Genomic DNA, 21,247 nt, shown 5'->3' with positions numbered 1-21,247 from the left:
GGCAAAAACAAATAATAAAAACTTTTTTATAGGTATATTAAAACAAGAAGCCGGCAAAAGAAACAGTTGGACTGCGAGATGACAGAGGGGTGAAAAGGCCACTCAGGGAAAAGAAACCCATAGCGGAGAGATTAAATGAATTCGTTGCTTCAGTCGTCACTGAGGAATATTTGGGTGCTATAAATGGTATTAAAAGCTGACGAGTCAGAGAAATTGAATCAAATCTCTGTAAACCTGGAAGATGTAATGGGGCAATTTGACAAATTGAAGAGTAGCAAATTGCCAGGTCAATAAAATAATTAGTGAACAGGTAGATGTAGATCGCTTTGTTACTCTTTCCAAAAATACTAGGATTAGGAGGCATGCAATGAAGCTACAAAATAGTAAATTTAAAACAAATCAGAGAAAATATTTCTTCACACAATGTGTAATTAAATTTCGTTGCCAAAGAATGAGGTAAAAGCAGTTAGCTTAACTGGGTTTAAAAGAGGTTTGGATAACTTCCTAAAAGAAAAGTCCATAAGCCATTATTAAGATGGGGAAAATCCACTGCTTATTTCTAGGATAAGCAGCATAAAATGTATTGTACTCTTTTTGGGTCTTGCCAGGTACTTATAACCTGGATTGTCCACTGTTGGAAACAGGATGCTGGGCTTGATAGACCTTTGGACTGTCCCAGGATGGCAACGCTTATGTTCTTAAGGCTAACGCTACTCAGGAAAACCTGCTCGAGACTCTGTTGATTCATCTGTTTATTAGCAGTGTTTAAAAAGATGAGGCCTGAAGGTTGCTGCTCTCACTCTCTCTCACACCCTCATCCTTCTTTAATCTTTGGAACTGAAGGGACTCCATTCATCAGATTTCATACTATCTAGACATCCAGTGAAAGCCGTGCTATCCAAGCTTCAAGCTGATAGAAAATTTTTAGATGTGGAGACTTTAGGAAGTTCTGAGTTCCAACTCTTTCAGAACAAGTGAATGAATGAGTGCACTATGATGTATTAACATTCAGCAACTCTTGTTCACCTTTCGGTATGTAGATTGTCGTAGATGTATTTGTTTATACTTTAATAAAAAGAGTTTAATAATAAAATGGAATGAGTACAATGAAAGAATGGAAGGGTTGGTGCTGACCATTTGGATTGGCCATAGCGCTGTGTGCTGCAGCATGGTGGATCTGCATTCAGATCTGCCATTTGTCTGGGCCAGCTGGGCCTAGATATCCTGCATTCAGCATGAGTAAGGAAAGAAAAAAGCTGCTGCCAATGTAATGGCCTCTGTCCACCAACATGTGGTGCTGCAGAGCAGTGGCACTGCTCCAGCACTTGGGCCATCAAGGACATGCCTTTTAGGGTAGATGGGGGGGAGGAGGGGAGAGGAGAAAGCAGAGCGGAGATCAAAGAAAAGAAAAAGACAACAAAATTTCATGAAACAGTATACCAAGCTTGAATATCTCTGGGGGTATAAGTTCAATACATCAATACTCGTTCACTATCCTTTTCCTGTCATTCTTCTGTTAAAGGAACTATAGATGGAAATGGTGTTACATACACAAATAAAGATTCCCTCTACCACCCTCTGTGGCGCTGTAGTAATGTAGAGGGTCCATATGGCCTGGCAAGAAGTCAGAGTGCATCCAGTTATACAGCAGTTCCTGAGAAGATAACATTTGATTCCCTTCTATAGTCCTCTGTGTACCATAAAGAACACTTCAGTGTATGAAGCTTAAACTTCTAATTACGTGCACGTAACTACTTTTACATTTCTTACCATCAGTAGCTTGTAAACTGTACGTCAGCCCCAGCGCCAAGTAACCTTTGGCTTTAAACTCAGATGTCTTCTCTCCCACATCTACAACCATTTTGGCAAATCTTTCTGCTTCTTCCATCTGAAATTATTCGAAGGAAAATCAGTCTGAGGGACAGTTTATACTTTGTCCAAGAACCACCTTCCTTCTGTACCTGAATGTAACTTGCCTTGAGCTACAACTGAAAAAGGCATGAGCAAATCCTAATAAAAGAAGCTCTTCTCATGACTGCTTCCTGCAGGACCTCTCTTATTCCTGACTTGTCAGTTACTGGTAGGACCACGGCATACTCTGTTACCTCCTTTAAGTCCCCTTTTCCCAGATATGAGTACTTTTGGCCAGTGCAAGTATAGCACCAGATGCAGAATGAAGTACATCAATGCTCCTGGTACACATGAGTAGTATAAGTTACATAGCTTTCATCAAACATAATCTGCATATTTTTGACAGTTCTGGTCTTTCTAGCTATTTAGTATTGAGGTCCCACCCTAGCAATGCCCCCACTCTACCTTTGAGGACATCACAGGATGTTTTTGATGATGTCACAGGATGTGACATCATCACTATCCTTAGCCATGCCCCTTTTTGATGATGCATCCAGGTGGGTGGTGTCTTCCAGAAACCCGTGTAGAAGCAGATTGGCCCTAGCAATAGGCAAATTAGGCAGCTGCCTAAGGTGGCAGAATTTTAGGGGCAGCAATTTCTAAACATCACCAGCATGTTCCCTCTGCCTACTACTGCTAGTGACATTTAGAAGTGAACACTTTTGAAGGTGCACTGAGGGAGGAAGGGGGAACTTACCGAATTGGGGGGGGGGGGGGATGGAGGGAGAGATGCTGCTCTGCAGGCAGGATGGAGGGAACAGAAAGGGAGAGATGTTGGACCACAGGGCATGGGAGAGGAGAGATGTTGGACAGAGATGAGGGAGAAGAGGAGACAAGTGGACTATGACATGATGAAGGAAAAAGTGGGAAGATGCTGATTATGGGGGGAGGGGAAGAGAGAAAGGGGGAAATGCTCACTAAGGGGTGGAAGGAGGAGATAAAAAGATGGAAATTCTGCACTGTTGGGGAGAGGACTGGGAAGAGGATTGGTGAGAGGGGAGAAGCTGCATTGTTGGGGAGATAGGGAAGAGAAGGGAGATGACACACAGAGATGGTAAGCTACAAATATGGGGAAAAGATTAAGATAGAGAGAGACTGGTTGGGGTTGAAGAGAGGGGAAGAGATGCTGGACCTGAGTTGGGGAGTGGAAGGGGAGAGATAGACTAGACCAGAGGAAAGAAGAAAGGGGAAGAGATGCTCAACTCAATCATAAATTTGTTATAAATACAGACATTTTTATATTAATTTTCAAAACATTAATGGATTAATGAACAAAGGCAGGATATGGGGGAGGGGGGAGAGGGCACCACAGCTTTGTTAAACATATTTTTCTGATGCATTTGTACTTTTGCATGGAGCAACAGGAAATGTATTTCTCACTTATTCTGTATTTCTTTAATGTCTGTCTGTGATTTTGCATACTTGAATAAGCATACATTCCCCTCCCTGCCCCCCTCACTGATGTAACCCAGTAAGCATAGTGACTTCTCAGACTTTGCACATTCCTAGTTGTTCACACCATGCATGATAAAAGCAGACATATTGATGATGTCTTGTACTGGGAAATCTTTGGCTTTCTTTTTTAGTTTTGGGGAAGTGTAATAGACTTTTTTCTATTGAGAAATGCCAAGGCTTATTCCTCTTTTCTGACCTAATATCTGGTTCAGAATCGCACACCATTATTGTACTTTTAGCTAGTATTTCAACCTGCCAGGCACTTGTTTGCCCACCATCTTGAACTAAAGGGGGGAAATGTAAGAGCTAGCCCCTCCCCCCCTACATAACTACAGTGAGAGCTTGGTTTAACAACTTTCTGCTATCACTATAGACAGTGCTGTGTCTCAAAAAGAGCTGCTTTTCCAAGAATTTGTTCAAGGACTACTAGGATAACCTGACATGGATTGCAACCTGATCCTCTTGTACTATACCAAGAACTCAGGTCGGGCCATCCCAACCCTTCAGAGCCTGGGCATGGAAGAACACTACAGCACTCATGTCACTAGACTGGGTTCTTGGAATTTCACCCTTAATGATGCAACCCAAATGTCCTTATGGTTTACAGGGTCAGATGGTCCAGTACATATAGGGAGGAACTTGCTTATCTTCAAAAACAATGCCTCCGTATAAAGAAGCGCCGGAAATCAAGGAGAGTTAGCTGGTTTTTCCATTTGGTCTGAATTACCACTGTTCAGGTTTCTACGAGCCACCTTCTCTGCTGCTGCACTGCTGGAACCTGCCTAGAGATCGTCTTCATCCAGTTGTTCGTCTGGTGTCCTGAACTGAAATCACCTGCTACCCTCCATCTACATCTAGGTTATATGCTAGCTCTATTATTGGTAAAGTGCAATAATAGGAGGGCTGATTTCAGTGTCTGATCCAGGGTTGTTGTGCATTCACTCTGATCACTTTTCTGATAAGAACCTCTGTCTTTTACTTTCCTGAGCTAGCTTGCATGTGTATATCATTCTTAGTTATTTGTGTTTTCACTTTTTGGGTTGTTTTACTTGCTTGTAAATAAATAGCCTTTATTTTTAAAAACTGGCCTGTTTCCTTGCTTGTCAGTTCCAAGAACGATAGAACTCAGAATTGTATGATTTGTGGGACGGTGTTTTAGAAAATCCTGATAACATCTACCATTATACAATTTACCCTTCCCACTCTTACAGTGCATACAAAAAGCACTACACTGTAGCTTGCTCTGCCTATACTAGGTGTTTAAAATGGGATCTAATGCACGGTGGTGACTATTGCTTGTCATTCAGCATTTTTTTTTAACATGCATTAAACCAAAGGTACAAACTTTGTAAAATCATCCCCAAATGTACTCCTGACTTGAAGCAGCTTTCAGGGAGGCCATTTTATAAAGGCGAACAGATGCTTACCTAATTTAATATAATATATACAACATATGTGCTTAGGTACCTAGTTATAAATTACAGGAGCGGAACAGCAATCCCACCTGCCAGAGACCTCCTGCTCCTCAGAGGTGCAGTGTTATTGCCTGGGAGGAACCAGTGGCGGCATCTGACATCATCAACCACCACTGAGCGGACTCGTGGACTGGATAAAAGCAGTGCTGACACTACAGCGTGTGGTCGCAGAGTGTGCCCTGAGGGTCAAGCCCAAAGGGGCACACCAAGCCCAAAGGAGCTCGAGACTCTGCCCAATTGTTATCAGAGGTACTGCTTGTTTTATTTTCCTACCAGCTTTGCTACAATATGGGAAAGAAGAGAGAGAAAGTTAAGTCTGGCATCTCTAGTATGCCTAAAATCAGTGGGCTGATGGACAAATGTCTAGTGAGTAAAAGTCCTCCTTTTCTCTGGAGCTATCTTCATCAACAGGACCCTTTCTGAGTCTTGGTGGCAGTTCTATCTCCTCTGGGGTAAAATCCTTCAAGTCTTGCCTAGCAAAGTTTCTCCCAATTTGGTACCATTTTGCAGGGTGGAATATCTTCTGAACTTCTGGGGGGCAAGATGGCATCAGAGTAGGACATGCAGGGAACGCGTCCCTGATCTTTTCTCCTGTTAACGCGTGAAATCACTGTTCTCATGCCTAAGTGCTGGGGACAAGGTAGGTAGGAGGTATGCATGGGGATTTCTCTGTTGATCACCCTCCCCTCACCTATCCACACCTATCCTGTTAGAATATCAATGATATGCTTTGATGTCCCCATGCATACTTCCTACCCACCCCCATCCTCCCACCCTGTCAAACTGTCATAGTAATGCTTGAATGTTTTCACTTATATACACTGTCAGCTAGCACATTTGCTTATTTCCGATCTGAGGAAGAAGGGCAACCTTCGAAAGCTAATCAAGAAATGTATTAAGTTATGTCCAATAAAAAAGGTATCATCTTATTTTTTTTTCCATGTTTTATTTTGTTTGATTTCTATTGATAATCCTAACTTCTAAAAGTTCTTTTGATCAATATGAGGACAAACATGTAATAGTTCTATAGTCTAAGCTTAATACACTCGAAAAACCCTGTGTCCTATTCCTTTCATGAATCACATACAGGATGAAATTATTACACTTTCTTACAGTTCGCTAGTGGGATTTCAAGGCTGGCTTACCCAATGAAGCGATCCCATACATAACTTGGCAGCAAGGAGTGGAATGGTGGCATCATCTGGCTTCAGACGTATACATTCTTTTAAGACCTTCACAGCACGAGCGGACTGTGTAGGAAGAGACACATGCAGTGAAATGTACTTCCGAATGGTTTGGAAATGGAAATCTGTTATCATACTTTGTGAAAAATTAACCAAAACAACAACGTAGTACAGGAGCTTTCAACCCCACGGGCCTGTTCGATGCAAGAAGGAAACTTTCTCTATCGTGTCCTGGGGCAGGAATTCTCACAACAAAAACATACTTATCTTTAACAAGTACTCCTATGTACTGCAGAATAATCAGTCAAACAAGTAGTGTCACCTCAGCTTACCAACACAGGGCGCCATTTGATGACATCACTCATCAGTGTGAATCCACTGATCCTGCCTGTTATTACAGAAAGTGAAACTGCTTACTAGTAATTGACGTTTTCTAGTAACAGCAACTCAGTGATTCCGGCAGAGGGGTGATATCATCCAGGAGTGCCCCATGTCTTATTAATCCAGTTTTCCTTAAAAATAGAAGTAACCTTGGCTAAGATTAAATATGAGGTTCAAGAAATGAGGGGCAGTGCTCTCTCGGTCATTTGGCTGATATTGAGAACCGTATGATTGGGGGGGTTGGGGGGAGGTTAACATCTGCCACTTGACCTCACTAGCTACTTTGCTGGTTGAATAAAGCATTGAATCTTGTCAGATGAAGCCAAAATTAGTGTTCATTTATATTATAGAAGCTTGTGCTTATGCTGGCCCATTAGTTAGGGTGCTTTTTTTTTATCATGTCATGCGCAAGTGGGAGGGGTGCGGGCTCAACTATCTCACAACTATATCCCAAATTACTGAAGGATCTCAGCCCCTTAGGCAAGTATGCTGGGTTACACAGGGAGAGGAGGGACCCTAAGTTATTGTGAACGAAGGCTCATCCTACACATCGTTTAATGTACAACTTTTTACAGCTTTGAAAACATTAATATACCATAGAACTGTGAGCTAGTCCCCTTATCTTCTATATAACTCCTGTTACTCTATTTTCTCTCTAAATATGGGTCCATGTCCATTTACAACCTATGCTGTCTGTTAAGATGTTTAATGTGTGTTGACATTGTAAATAGCATACTAAGCTACCTAGGCGCCAACTCCGTGGGTGCTGTGGGTGCTCGAGCACCCCCAATATTTTGACCCACCGGAAGTCGGAAGTTCCCTTCCCAGCCGGCCCGACCTGCCCGGTGCCCGCCCTCTTCTCCCTCAACAGTCCTCCACCCTCGCCTTCCTGCGTGCCGCCCAGAAGTCATCTTACCTAGGGGTCCTGGCAGCAGCAGTGAAAGGCGAGCAGGCTAGGCGCTTCAGCCTTCCCTTCTCTCTCAGCTCTGGTCCCGCCCTCATTTCCTGTTTCCGCAAGGGCGGGACCAGAGCTGAGAGAGAAGGGAAAGCTGAAGTGCCGATCCTGCTCGCCTTTCACTGCTGCCACCAGGACCCCGAGGTAAGATGAGTTTTAAATTCTGGGCGGCATGCAGGAAGGCGAGGGCGGAGGACTGTTGTGGGAGAAGAGGTCTGGCTGGGGTCGGACTGGCACTCGGAGGAGAGGGGGGGATGCACCACCTGTATTTAAAAAAAATATTTTCAGCACCCCCAATCATTTTGAAAAGTTGGCTCCTATGCTAAGCTACAATGCGTACTACTATTTGAATATCTTTACTGCTCTAATTGTCTATTGTCCATGTCCCATTTGTACACTGCCTTGGATGAATTTCTTCAAAAACATGGTAAATAAAGCCTAATAAAAAAAAATGAAGACTGTTATTCACCCAGGATTTAGATCTTATATGGTACAAATAATAGCTACTTCATACTGCCGATGATGAAGAATAAGAAGAAATTGATCGCTAATGTTTAATAGAGATCCAGAGTGGGTGGTGCCAACTGGATGACCTGGTCACTAGTCCCAGTATTGGAGAGAGCAGCTATTTTCTTGAAAGATGAAGTGTAGAATTTAGGAGTGGATTTTGATTCAATGTTTAGCTTGAATCGCAGCTCTCAAAGGTTGCTCATCAACATGGCTTTCCGTACTGCGGCTGATAAAAAGTCAGCCTTTTTCAGACACATAAGAGGTGTATTTTCAAAGCACTTAGACTTACAAAGTTCCATAGTAACCTATGGAAACTTGTAAGTCTAAGTGCTTTGAAAGTGAGTCTCACAGTCATTTAAGTGCATTGTGCAACATTTGGTCATAACTAGGATCTTTGGTTATCAGTTTAATCCAATTTTTCACCCATAAAGCCAGAGCCCTTAGGCTGGAATTGAGGCAGAATATTTGATGCTCTCTTTTTAATGTGCTTGTTTCAAGTATCAAATATTAAGGAATGCTGGTTCAGTTTCTTCAATTTATTGTCTGCTTGTTTTTACTTATTATGCTGTTCACTTGGTATTGCACACCTTGTTGGACATTTGGTTTTCACGGAGGACACGGTAAATAAGTGCGTTTAGATAAATAAACATTGTAGCTGATGAGGACGTGAGGCCCTCAAAAGCTAATCTAAATGCACTTAGTCCAATACAAAGCTTTCATTAAAACCACACTGCTTTGTTCATACAGTAACACAAATGTTTCATGAGCTGAGGTTCACATGTGCACTGGCTTAAGCTCACGAATGGACATTCAAAGAATTCTTAGCTCTCATCCCAGCTCAACTTTTGTTGTTTGGAGTGGATCCTGGACAGGACCTTCTATAACTAAGTTACAATATTACCTCATATCTTTTTATATTTATAGAAGTTACCCTACTGAGTGCTTAACCAACCTCTCTCCCATAACCCCTGGCAATCACCAGAAGTGTTCTGAGATGCCACTTACACCAGACTATTATGATCAAAATTTACCTTTCCTGCTGCCATCAGAGACAATGCAAACTGATACCAGAGATGGAATTCTTCAAATGCAAACTTCATTGCTCTTTCCAGGCACTAATGAAAAGAAAAGGATCTATATGAACGTAACCTGAAAACAACACTTGAAAATACATTTCGACAAATATGTACTGTGGAAAAGAGAACTGATCCTGCATCATCCTGCCTCCTCCTCCCAAGGCCTCTAGCCTACTTATGGTTTATTCAATTTGCTATAACACACAAAACCGACGAGTGGACCAAGGCGGTTTACAATTTTAAAAATACATATAATAAAAGCAGGAAAGGACTTGGAAAATCCACTATTTCTGGGATAAGCAGTATAAAATGTTTTGTACTTTTTTGGGATCTTGCCAGGTATTTGTGACCTGGATTGGCCACTGTTGGAAACAGGATGCTGGGCTTGATGGACCTTTGGTCTTTCAGTATGGCAATACTTATGTACTTATGAACTCCATTTATATTATTTATCAAATTAAAACATTCAATGGGATCCAAAATGTGAAGTCACTCAAGACTATTCTAGAAATACAGTCAGGAACAAAATGAAGAACATTTTCCCAAAACTCACCCAGTCCATTTTTTGTTTGTCAGTTTTGAGCTGTGCGATTAATTTCATTCATCAGGGCGAGATTCATTTACAGTCGCTTATTCCTGTGCCAAAAATCATGGACTTAGTGAGTTTTGGCGCAGGAAATGAATCTTGCCTTGATGAACAAAATTAATCACATAGCTCAAAACTGACAAAAAATGGAATGAGTGAATTTTGGAGAAGTGCTCATCAAAATCGTCCTTCCAACCCACCACCTCCTCTATCCATTCAGAAGCATGCCCCTCCATCCCCATGTTAGATGCTCCACTCAACCACCACTATAGATGCCCCTCGATCCACTATTAATTATGCCCTAGGTCTTAGGCTGTTCTTGGTTGGTGGTGCAGAGTACAGGTTACATGCATACAATGGGAGAGTCACGTGATGCTAGGCGAGGGATAGGACGCCGCAGGGGAGAGCTCTGAGACCCCGGTGTAACATCAACCCCTCTAACGGCCGAAATCGACAAGAGAACAACCCATACGGAGTATAAATAGAAACAGAACATTGCCAGGGAGAAAGCTGAGAAGATCCGCCGAAAATATCAATAGTATGGCATCCAAATCGCTGCGGAAAGATGGAGCACGAGGGCGGACTGGAGAAGGCAAAATGGCGGACGCGGGCCCCTCGGGAGAAACTGTGAGCTCTATCTGGGCGGCAGAAATAGCGGTGGAGGTCTCGCAACTGCTGGAGTCATCAGTAGATGTTAAATTGCAGAGAATCTCCGAAAAGCTTGATAATATGGATGGCAAGCTAGAAGGACTAAAGAATGATATGGCGGGATTCCAGCAAAGACTGTCAGAGTTAGAAGATCGGAGTGCACAGCAGGAGGGCCGTGATAAGGACTGGCAGAAGAGGATTACCCAACTAGAAACGAAATTGGAAGACTTGGAGAACAGAGCAAGAAGAAACAATCTCAGACTAGTGGGGATCCCGGAAGCTGTAAGAGAAGTGGATCTGCGCGAAGTTTTAGAGTCCTGGCTACCAAAGGTCTTGCAAGTTAAAGCCCTGGAGAATACATGCATACAATGGATTTTCACATCCAACAGGGCTTTAATTTCATTTATTGACATTTATATCCCACATAAGCGAACTCAGATTCCAGAATAAAAAAAAGACATCCTAAGGTTTCATTTCCATTAAAGAATTTAATCTGCTGCTTTATGGTAGCGCTGGCCTCCTGCCAGGTTACCCAGAGTTAAAAAAGCAGATGTGATAATTGCTGTCAGTATTAAAGGCAATCTTAATTGTAAAGTCATTGTCACCTCTGGGAATCATATATCCAAGAGAGCACTAAATTCAGAAATAAGTATTCTACAGAGACATTTTCATTTCAGCTAGCAAGCTTGAAACAGGCTATAATATTTAATTTATATCAAAACTGAATGTATATAATGGCAGCGTCTATACTTTTCGCAATAAGAAAACCTTCCAAATCCTTCAGGGTTTACAAATGTAATCAGCTGCAGGAATGGCGGCAGGAAGTTCTTCAGTCTTGATAATAACCCTCCCGGCACATGAAGTCAAGTATGAACAAGGACGTCGGTATTCAAAGCTATGCAACAACACAAAATGTAGAGCCTAAAGAACTTCATATATAACATAGTAGATGACGGCAGAAAAAGACCTGCACGATACCTTGAAAATCAGACTAAAAGGCTTAACCTTAGGTTTCTTAATTTTCCCAAATCGCCGTTAATTTCTCCTTTGGAGATGGTTAAAAAATATTTGGTGGACATCCTGGGAATGGACAAGGACTCCCTCCCTCCCATTACACGGGCTTATTACATCGGGAGTACTGGAGTGGTGGTGGGAAACCCCCCCGTAATAGGGGAGGGAATGAATCTTACCTCATTCCTAGAAAGCTCATTAGAAATAGTTACTCAGAGGTTAACTCTGCTTGCCACTTTTGCGTTGGAGCCTGATAGGAATGCCGTACTACGGCTTTCGTTGAGACACTTAGAAAATCTGTTTTTGGGCTCAAAGGTCCGTATCTTTCCAGATCTCTCACGGCCTACACAGATGAGACGAAGGGCCTTTTTGGAACTTCGCCCCAGGGTGGTGGCATTGGGAGCAAATTTTGTTTTGCGATTTCCTTGTTTTTGTAATGTGATGCTTGAGGGTAAACATTTTCAGTTTGTAGATCCTAAACAGTTGAAAGAGTTTATTAATGCAAGAGTTGATGTGAATATAGCAAACCTTCCCTAATTTAGCAGGCTGAGGTCTGAACCAGAGGAAGCATCTATTGATTATTAATTTTTGTATTTTTTTTTTCTTTTTTAATTTCCTTAATCTTGGAATCAAATTTCTTTAACTTGTGGACAAATGGGCTGTAAAGATATATACTTATCATTCTTGTTTCCTAATGTTAAATAATGCCGATTGCATATTCACTTTATGTGGTGATATATTGGAAAATTTAAATAAATAAAATAAAAAAGAAAAAAAAGAAAAGACCTACACGGTCCATCTAGTCTGCCCAACAAGATAAACTCATATGTGCTACTTCTTGTGTATACCTTACTTTGATTTGTATCTGCCATTTTCAGGACACAGACCGTAGAAGTCTTGCCCAGAACTAGCCCCACCACCCAAACACCAGCCCCGCCTCCCAATCTCGGCTAAGCTTCTGAGGATCCATTCCTTCTGCACAGGATTCCTTTATGTTTATCCCACGCATGCTTGAATTCCGCTACCGTTTTCATCTCCACCACCTCCCGCGGGAGGGCATTCCAAGTATCTACCACTCTCTCCGTGAAAAAATACTTCCTGACATTTTTCTTGGGTCTGCCCCCCTTCACTCTCATATCATGTCCTCTCGTTCTACTGCCCTCCCATCTCCAGAAAAGGTTCGTTTGCGGATTAATATTTGAACGTCTGTATCATATCACCCCTGTTTCTCCTTTCCTCCAGGGTATACATGTTCAGGTCTGCCTCTCCTCATACGTCTTGTAACACAAATCCCATACCATTCTCGTAGCTTTTCTTTGCACCGCTTCCATTTTTTTATTCAGTAGTGTTTGAAATCTCTGAGATTACAAGGAATTACAGAGACTTCTTAGTGTAGTGGTTGATAAAAGTTGGGTCTTCTATGCATTATATGGGGTCCTTTTCTTGATAATGTGTCTCACCTGTCTGCTGTTCAGATGGAATGGGTAGCGCTGCAGGAAAGACAGCAATTCTATACAATTGATCAAAGCAGCCTCTGAGAAGCAACCTTGAACCACTCATAAGAACAGGAGCAGTGTCCCAGAGAAGGTTTTTAGTACCCACATGCATGTCGCAGAAAGGTGAAAGTAGCAGCTGAGGAATGGACAAGAGCAGGGATAAGGAGAAGAAAGAAGTTAAAAAGTGAACATCTGATAGGCCAGGGAGAAATACCATGGGGTCAGGAAATTTTGGCGTCCAAGAGAGATCCTTAGCTCAAAATAGGTTTGAGAACGGCTGCCTTAGTCTGAAAGCACAGTGTATGCAGCAGGGGCGTAGCCAGACACCCAATTTTGGGTGGGCCTGGGCCCAAGGTAGGTGGGCAGAACCCCACCCTGCCCCCTCTTCTCAAGGCGATTCGGTTTCTCCCTCTCCCACATGCCATAAAGTCCTTCAACCCATTCCCCCCCCCCCCACCCACCCCAGCACACGTACCTTTTAAACAGCAGATCCTCACCAGCAGCAAGCACCAACTGATACATACTGCTCACGCCGGCCCCACAGCCTTCTCTCTAACACAACTTCCTGTTTCCGCATAGGCGGGAGTACGTCAGAGGGAAGGCTCTGGGGCAGTGTGAGCGGCAGGGGCGTATCTGCGTGGGGCCACAGGGGCCTGGGCCCCCGCAGATTTCGCCCTGGCCCCCCTCCCCGCCGTCAACCCTCCCCCGCTGCTTACTTTTGCTGGCGGGGGGCCCCAACCCCCGCCAGCCGAGGTCCGACCCGCAATCTCCATATCTCGTCTTCCTCCGTGGCCATGTGCTTCAAGGAAGTAACGCTGCAGTGCTGATTCGTTGAATCCAGTTCGGCGTCTGACGTCGCAGCGACCAATCAGCACTGCAGCGTTACTTCCTTGAAGCACATGGCCACGGAGGAAGACGAGATATGGAGATTGCGGGTCGGACCTCGGCTGGCGGGGGTTGGGGCCCCCCGCCAGCAAAAGTAAGCAACGGGGGAGGGTTGACGGCGGGGAGGGGGTGGAGAGAGGCGGCGGCGGCGGGGGGGGGGAGGGAGGCAAAAATGTGCCCCCCCTCTCTGGCTCTGGCCCCCCCTACCGCCGGATTCCAGATACGCCCCTGGTGAGTGGTGTGCATCAGTCGCTGCCAGCAAAGATCTATTTAAAAGGTACACGGGAGGGAAAGTTGATAGGAGTTTTCAGCTGGTGGGACTTGGGATCCCTGTCAGCCACATCAGAGGTGTGTTGCTACTGGGTGGGCCTGGGTCCACCTATGGCTATGTCATTGGCATACAGCGTGTCACAAGAAGAATTCACAATGCAATCTGTGTCAGCCAGGGCCTTTTCTTCTGACACAGGACCTGATTACACTGCTGAACAGTAGCCAGCTGAGAACCAGGGAAGCCAGGTTCAAATCCCACTGCTGTTCCTTGTGATCTTGGGCAAATCACTCCAATCCCTCCGTTGCCTCAGGTACAAACTTAGATTGTAAGCTATCTAGGGACAGGGAAATACCTAGTGTATCCAAATGTAACTCACTCTGAGCTAATATTGAAAAGACAGGAGCAAAATTCAAAAATGTATTTTTCAAATTTTGTGTCTATACGAGGACAACATTATGTGAATCAGGAGCATAGTGTTCTATTTCTATATGAAATACTCCCCCAGAAAATATGATTACACAATAACAGTGCATGTAAGTAAAAGCAGCTGCGCCTCCTACATCCCACACAAATTAATTCTGTATTTAAAAACAGAGAGGAAATGGTCATTGTAACAATAAAATTTGAAAGGTAGTTCCACAATTCAGTGTATGCCAAGAGAAGGGCAAGTAGGAAGTAGCAGCACATCCTTTTGAGTAGCTTCTGAAGCAGGGGACAGGTGAAGGCTCAGCCTCCGAATACCCACAAGAAGGGGTCACAGTCTGGCTGACAGCTGGTGATGGTTCAGCCTCTGAATATGCACAGGGAGGGATCACACTGAGTCTGACTGTTGTTGATGGTTCAGCATCTGAACATTCACAGGCAGGGGTCATACTGTGGCTGACTGCTGGTGACGGTTTAGCCTCTGACCACCCACACCGAGGGGTTATATTGTGTCTGACTGCTGGTGATGGTTCAGCCTCTGAATAATGCCAACCAAAAGGAAAGGAGAAGACCCTATGTGAAGAACGTCTAACGGCGGAGTAAGGTTGACCAAAAAACGCTTCCAGCAAAAAATGTAAAGAAATACACTTTGATTGACGAAGCCCATGTTTTGGTGGGGAACCGCCTACTTTAGGGGTCACAAATGCTCTGTCAAAATGTATTGTGGATCATGGAGGAGTGATAAAACAAGTTCCAGATTCGGTAAAGCTCAACTGGCAAAACGTCAATATAAATCGTGCCAGGTTTATTTATGTATTCGGATATATTTACCACCTTTTTGAAGGAATTCAGGTTGTGAAAATAACTTCCACAAGAAACAGAACTTTTTGTTACTTTGGCGCTCTTATGGAACTCTTCACTTGCAGAAGTGAGCAGTTTAACAAGTAACCTTGGGTTTCGCAAGATTCTCAAAACATGGATTTTCGAGAATGTCTATGCCGGATCATAGACATACTAAGACAATTTCTTTTTTATTTATTTATTTATAATTTCAACATATTACACAAGCATTCAATCTTGTTCCAGAAAAACAGAGCATATATGATACAATTAGGAAACAACATAATCTTTCCCCTCTTACTCTGAGAGAGGTAAAGAAAACATAGCAATTTAATCTCTTTCTTAGACCACCTATTCAAACCAACAATACTAAGACAATTTCTGACTGTGATTATTGATTATTTACTTTGATTTTGGTTACTCAATTATACTGTTTGGTTTTACTTGTTAGAACATTCATTGTACTTGTTCCTGTTTTATTGTAAACTGCTTTAAAATTAGCTGTATTAAGTGGTATATTAAGTATTAAATCAAATCAAATTCACATCTGCATTGTCTCAAACAGCTGTTGCAAGCAAAAGTGGGGATAACAGGCAATCCTGTCGGGTGCCATGAAATCACATGAACATCCTCAAGTTACTCCCATTAGCTCTCACACATGCAAGAGGGAAGGAATAAAGACCCTGTATCCACTTTAGAAATGTTTTCCCCATCCCTACCTTCCCCAGAACCCCCTCCATAAAAGCCCAATGGACCCTATCTTACGCCTTTTCGGAATGTATCCCCAACAAAAAGGCTGACATCTGCTTCCGTTTAGCCACATATATAAGATTAATCACCCTATGGATATCGTCTGCTGCCTGTCGTTTGGGGAAAAAGCCCACCTAGTCTGGATGAACCAGAACCAGTAAAACCTCTCCAAGCCTAATAGCCAGGACATTTGCAAATATTTTTATATCAGCATTTAGAATGGATATTGGTCTGAATGGCTGACGATCTGTTTTATCTTTACCGAGATCCAAGGCGCCATCATAGACGGAAGTACCTGCTCAACTCTACCCATCCTATGAATCACCTCTGTCAGTAAAGGTGTTAACTCAGCCGGAAAAGCCTTGTAAAATTCCAAGGTCAGGCCATCTAACCCCATAGCCACAGACTTTATAGCTTTCCAGACCTCTGTTGGGAGTCACTTCCGCCCCAAGACACTGCTGCTGATGAGGGCTCAAGGAGGGCCATTATGTGCCTCCAAATAGGAGGTAATATTGGTACTTCTAATATGGAGGTCACCAGTATATAAATCCTGCAAATACTCCCAAAAACGCTCACGGATTTGTGATGACAAATAGAACAAATTGCGCTCCCCCCTCCCCCAAATCCTCAGCTAAACGCGTTGTGATTGGCTCAGGGACTTCCAGGTCTCTCAGCTGAGTGAAGCACTGCCAAAAAAGACGTTTTTATTATTGCGGGGGGGGGGGGGGGGGGGGGGGGGAATGACGGGCAAAATGGACGGGGTTTTTTGGATGGGCGTCCTCAACTACTGTCCTCTGGATCGAGCCACATCGGAGGGGGTGAGCGGCACGGCATCTTCGGGGGGGGGGGGGGGGGGATGACGGCCAAAACAGACGTCTTTTTTGAAGCGGAGCGCTATTTTTTTGTTTGTTTGTTTTTGATGAGTGAAGGATGTCCATAAAGGACGTCCCTGACGAGCACTTGACTTTTTTCCCCCGATTTTTTGTTTTTGTTACTTTTGTAGCAGTTTTTCAATCCCGCGCAGCCCCAATGAGAGGTACAGACCTCTCGTTAGATTTTCCAGCGTTAAGGCAATCGGAAAAGGTTAGTGCATCTCATTACAATAGGGTTTCTAACATTTTGCTCATCTGCATTCCGTTTTCGTTAGCTGCTACCGTGGTGGGAAAAAAGTCTTTAGTGCATGCCAGGGTTTACTACTTGCTCATTAATGGCTCGTTTGTTGCATCTGGCCCCAGGTTCCTACAATGCTGCTAAAGAAATGATCATTGGCAGCCCCTCTCCATTAACATCCTCAAACTGTGTCAACATCCTCTGGAGTAAAACAAGTAGCTGAGAAATTCCTAGCATATAAAAGGGATTATTAGGGATACACCAAGGACACGGCAGATTGCCAAATACAGACCTCACAGTGGTCTTCCATATTATTTCATGTTTTATTTTAATGGCTCTCTTGAGAAAGAAAATTATCCAGTAGGAAAGCAATTGCAGAAAAAAAACCTCTTTCTTCTTTTGTTTTGTTTTGTGGCAATACATTGTCTTTGAAAGGCAGCTCGCAGTAACATCCAGCAAAGCTGACATGGCCGGTCAGGCTTCCAATATAGATAAAATGCAAACCACCACTAAGAAAATTATAGAAGAACCAAACTATTATTAACTGAATTGCCATCTTCCATGCTTTCCATCACTAATTCATTCCATTCTGATGGAGTATTCTTGAGGATAATGAAATACAATCACTAGACTTGATGTGGAATGAGGCTTTTGCTTTCAGGGGGTTACGACATTAAGAAGTGGAGCTTGTCCCAGTGGCACATCACAATCGATACTAAGATTAATTGACCAAAGGAAACTAGCAGTTCCTTGTATGCTATGTTATAGCTGCCACTAGAACACCTCCATCCTGCCCCTCTCCGTGGTTCAGGCCTCCATGGCTTACTTATATGTGACTGTTCTATGCCTCTCAGATAAAGCAACTCATGCAAGAACGATCAAAGGTAAATGCAGGACCTGGAGGTCACTAGTGCTGCACAAACGCCTGCATTTACCTGCACGCCAGGGAATACCGCATAGCTCATTTAAATGACATTTAAATGAACTCATTGGTATTCGATCAAGAACTGTACTCTGATGCTCCTGCGCTCCTATCACCTTAACCCTACGCCAGCTCAGAGATGGTGTTAGGTTTAAGGCTCCGTCTCCCTCTTCCTCCTCCCCCCTGTTCAGGCCAGGCAGCCCGGGCTCTCACTGCCAGCCCTGGGGTCCACTGGACTCACGGAACCCCACTCTCCCATCGGTAAGGCCCTGGGGATCCAGTGGATATACGGACACCTGCACACAATTACAAAAAGCACCCTAGTGTTCCAGTGGGACCCCTGTACTCCTGCCCCTCACTCCTCCCCCGGCCACTGCCATGGGTCCAGTGGGACCCGAGACAGAGACCTGACCAGACCCCCCCCCCCACCACCACCACCAAAAGCTTGTCCTGAGTGCATGCCCAGAACACAGGCTGTCAGTGCCAGCCTGGTCTGTCACTGACCCCCCCAAACCCCCTCACACCCCTAATTGGTAAGACCCCCCACACACAAATACAAAAAAACACCCTGAAGATCCAATGGGACCCTGGTCCTCCTGCACCTCACTACCCCCCCAAGCCACCACGGGTCCCAGGGGGCCCGACCTGATCTAAACCCCCTCAAAAACTTGCCCTGGTGCTAGTGGTGGGGGATCCCCCCAACACAACCCCCTCCCCAGTACCTTCAAAGTTTATTTATTTTATTTATTTAGATTTTTCTCACACCTTTTTCAGTAGTAGCTCAAGGTGAGTTACATTCAGGTACACTGGATATTTCTCTGTCCCAGGGGGGCTCACAATCTAAGTTTGTACCTGAGGCAATGGAGGGTTAAGTGACTTGCCCAAGATCACAAGGAGCAGCAAAGTTGGAGGATGGCCTAGCACTCCCTCCTCCTCAGTGGGCACACCTTCCTCGAGAGTCTCAACTTGAATTGGACTTGTAAATCCCTTGTGCCGTTTATAAATAGATATACAGCCAACCACAATATGGGCTGTGGCAGCAAAATGACATCAACTGCTGAAAGTAACATAGCTGATGAGCAAACTGAGTGTTTCATGGTGTTGTGTTTATATCTGTTTCTAAACAATGCAAGGGATTTACAAGTAGGCGCACTGCAAGCCGAAACGCAGGACTGGGTCGAGTCTTGATATTTCATTTTTTATGGATTTTATAGATCTCTATGAACTGTATGTTTTTGAATGTGATTTTTAATAACTATTCCTCGGTTGGTACTTCTTTGGTTGTTCCCCTTTTTGTTCTGTTGTTTCTCTTTGGTTGTTTTTTGTAAAGGGGGTACTTTGGCTTTTTTGTATGTAGAGGAAGACCACCAGCTGCAGTCAGTGTCAGGCAAGAGGAACTCCACAAGCCACAACCAGTTTTAGCCATGACCTGTTTAATATGGAAAACAAGAGATACAGATGTGTGTAAAGTTACCAGGTAGCTCAGGGCCACCTGGGACAGGTAAGGCAATTCTGCTTTTTCAAACCCTATTCCCTTCTCATAGCATTTGCACTTACAATTTCCCAAACGGAAAGAAAAGCCCTATAGGATTAATTCAAATGCTCCCAGACAATATGGAGTCGACTACCTTATCATCACACCATTTCCATAATTATTACTGATGACATAGGCTGTTGACACTGCCATCACAAAAATTTTATGTAATACAATGGCGGAGCAGGTGGGGGGAAGAGGGGGTGGTGATTGGGAGGAGAGGATAGGGGAGGGCAGACTTGTACGGTCTGTACCAGAGCCGGTGATGGGAGGTGGGACTGGTGGTTGGGAGGCGGGAAATACTGCTGGGCAGACTTATACGGTCTGTGCCCTGAAAAAGACAGGTACAAATTCAAGGTAAGGTATACACATATGAGTTTGTCTTGGGCAGACTGGATGGACCATGCAGGTCTTTTTCTGCCGTCATCTACTATGTTACTATGTTATGTAATGCACTAGCATTCTATAACATTTGTATATTTTTAATAATTTGATCATATCTACATATGATATGATACACACTGCTGCAAGGATGTCTGTGGAAACAACAATTTATAGTCAAGAGAAAACAAACAAACAAACATGACAGCCACAGCCACAGGTTCTTGGGCAGAAAGTCTGTCTTCTTTTGAAAAAGATTGGCAGCTATCCAATCCCAAAGTGCTTCCGAGTGTGCCATAAAAGCTGTGACAGTAGCATATTCAGTCATTGCTTCCAGCTAAGTGTATTAGCTCTAGGGATCTGCAAGCTTGGAAACCAGGATTAACCTTTTCCTTCTTTTAGCCTTATTTGCTGCTCTTCTCGTTGCCCAAAGACTAAGCTATCGGCTAACGAAGATCTCCTCTTGGCCTTTCAGCCAAGTCTGAGAACCTGCAGAGTACAAGGGAGACAGTATAACACCCTGCCACCTGACCCTGTTGAGGATACAATAACGTAATGACCACAGCCAAAGCAGGAGACTAACTTACTGAGCATAACTAGTACTACTACTACTACTTAACATTTCTAGAGCGCTACTAGGGTTAGCAAAGACTAAGCTATCGGCTAACGAAGATCTCCTCTTGGCCTTTCAGCCAAGTCTGAGAACCTGCGGAGTACAAGGGAAACAGTATAACATCCTGCCACCTGACCTTGTTGAGGATACAATAACGTAATGACCACAGCCAAAGCAGGAGACTAACTTACTGAGCATAACTAGTACTACTACTACTGCTACTACTTAACATTTCTAGAGCGCTACTAGGGTTACGCAGCACTGTACAGTTTAACAAAAAAGGACAGTCCCTGCTCAAAAGAGCTTACAATCTAATGGGCGAAATGTCAAGTGTCAAGTGGGGAAAGTCTAGATTTCCTGAATAGAGGTATGGTGGTTAGGTGCTGAAGGCGACATTGAAGAGGTGGGCTTTGAGCAAGGCTTTGAAGATGGGCAGGGAGGGGGCCTGGCGTATGGGCTCAGGGAGTTTATTTCAGGCATGGGGGTGAGACGAGGCAGAAAGGGCGGAGCCTGGAGTTGGCGGTGGTGGAGAAGGGTACTGAAAGGAGGGATTTGTCTTGAGAGCGGAGGTTACGGGTAGGAACGTAGGGGGAGGTGGGGGTAGAGAGGTAGGGAGGGGCTGCAGATCGAGTGCATTTGTAGGTTAATAGGAGAAGCTTGAACTGTATGCGGTACCTGAACTAGAAATCCAGTAGCCCTGGCTTCAGAGACAGCATGATCTGAAGTTTCAGGGACTCACTATCAGCTTTCAGCTGCTTCTCCTTGCTTCCTCTTTTGCTGGTTTTTGATAAGAATTGGCTTCACGGATGTCTCTTTCTTGCCCCGACTAT

The 21,247-nt window shown here is 44.0% G+C and overlaps 1 protein-coding gene across 2 annotated transcripts in view; it reads right to left on the bottom strand.

Annotated features, from left to right (window-relative positions):
- TTC7B (tetratricopeptide repeat domain 7B) overlaps positions 1-21,247 on the bottom strand; it is a 513,408-nt gene that overhangs the window by 264,515 nt on the left and 227,646 nt on the right. For both annotated transcript variants that reach the window (XM_030214578.1, XM_030214579.1), the window contains exons 10-12: positions 8,903-8,986; positions 5,987-6,091; positions 1,771-1,888 (exon numbers count right to left, since the gene is read on the bottom strand). In XM_030214578.1, the coding sequence (XP_030070438.1) occupies positions 1,771-1,888; positions 5,987-6,091; positions 8,903-8,986 (307 nt within the window). The remainder of the gene's footprint in view (positions 1-1,770; positions 1,889-5,986; positions 6,092-8,902; positions 8,987-21,247) is intronic.

The sequence above is a fragment of the Microcaecilia unicolor genome, chromosome 9 (assembly GCF_901765095.1).
Source record: "Microcaecilia unicolor chromosome 9, aMicUni1.1, whole genome shotgun sequence".
Lineage (NCBI taxonomy): Eukaryota > Metazoa > Chordata > Amphibia > Gymnophiona > Siphonopidae > Microcaecilia > Microcaecilia unicolor.
This window is presented reverse-complemented; position numbering and strand designations above follow the sequence as displayed.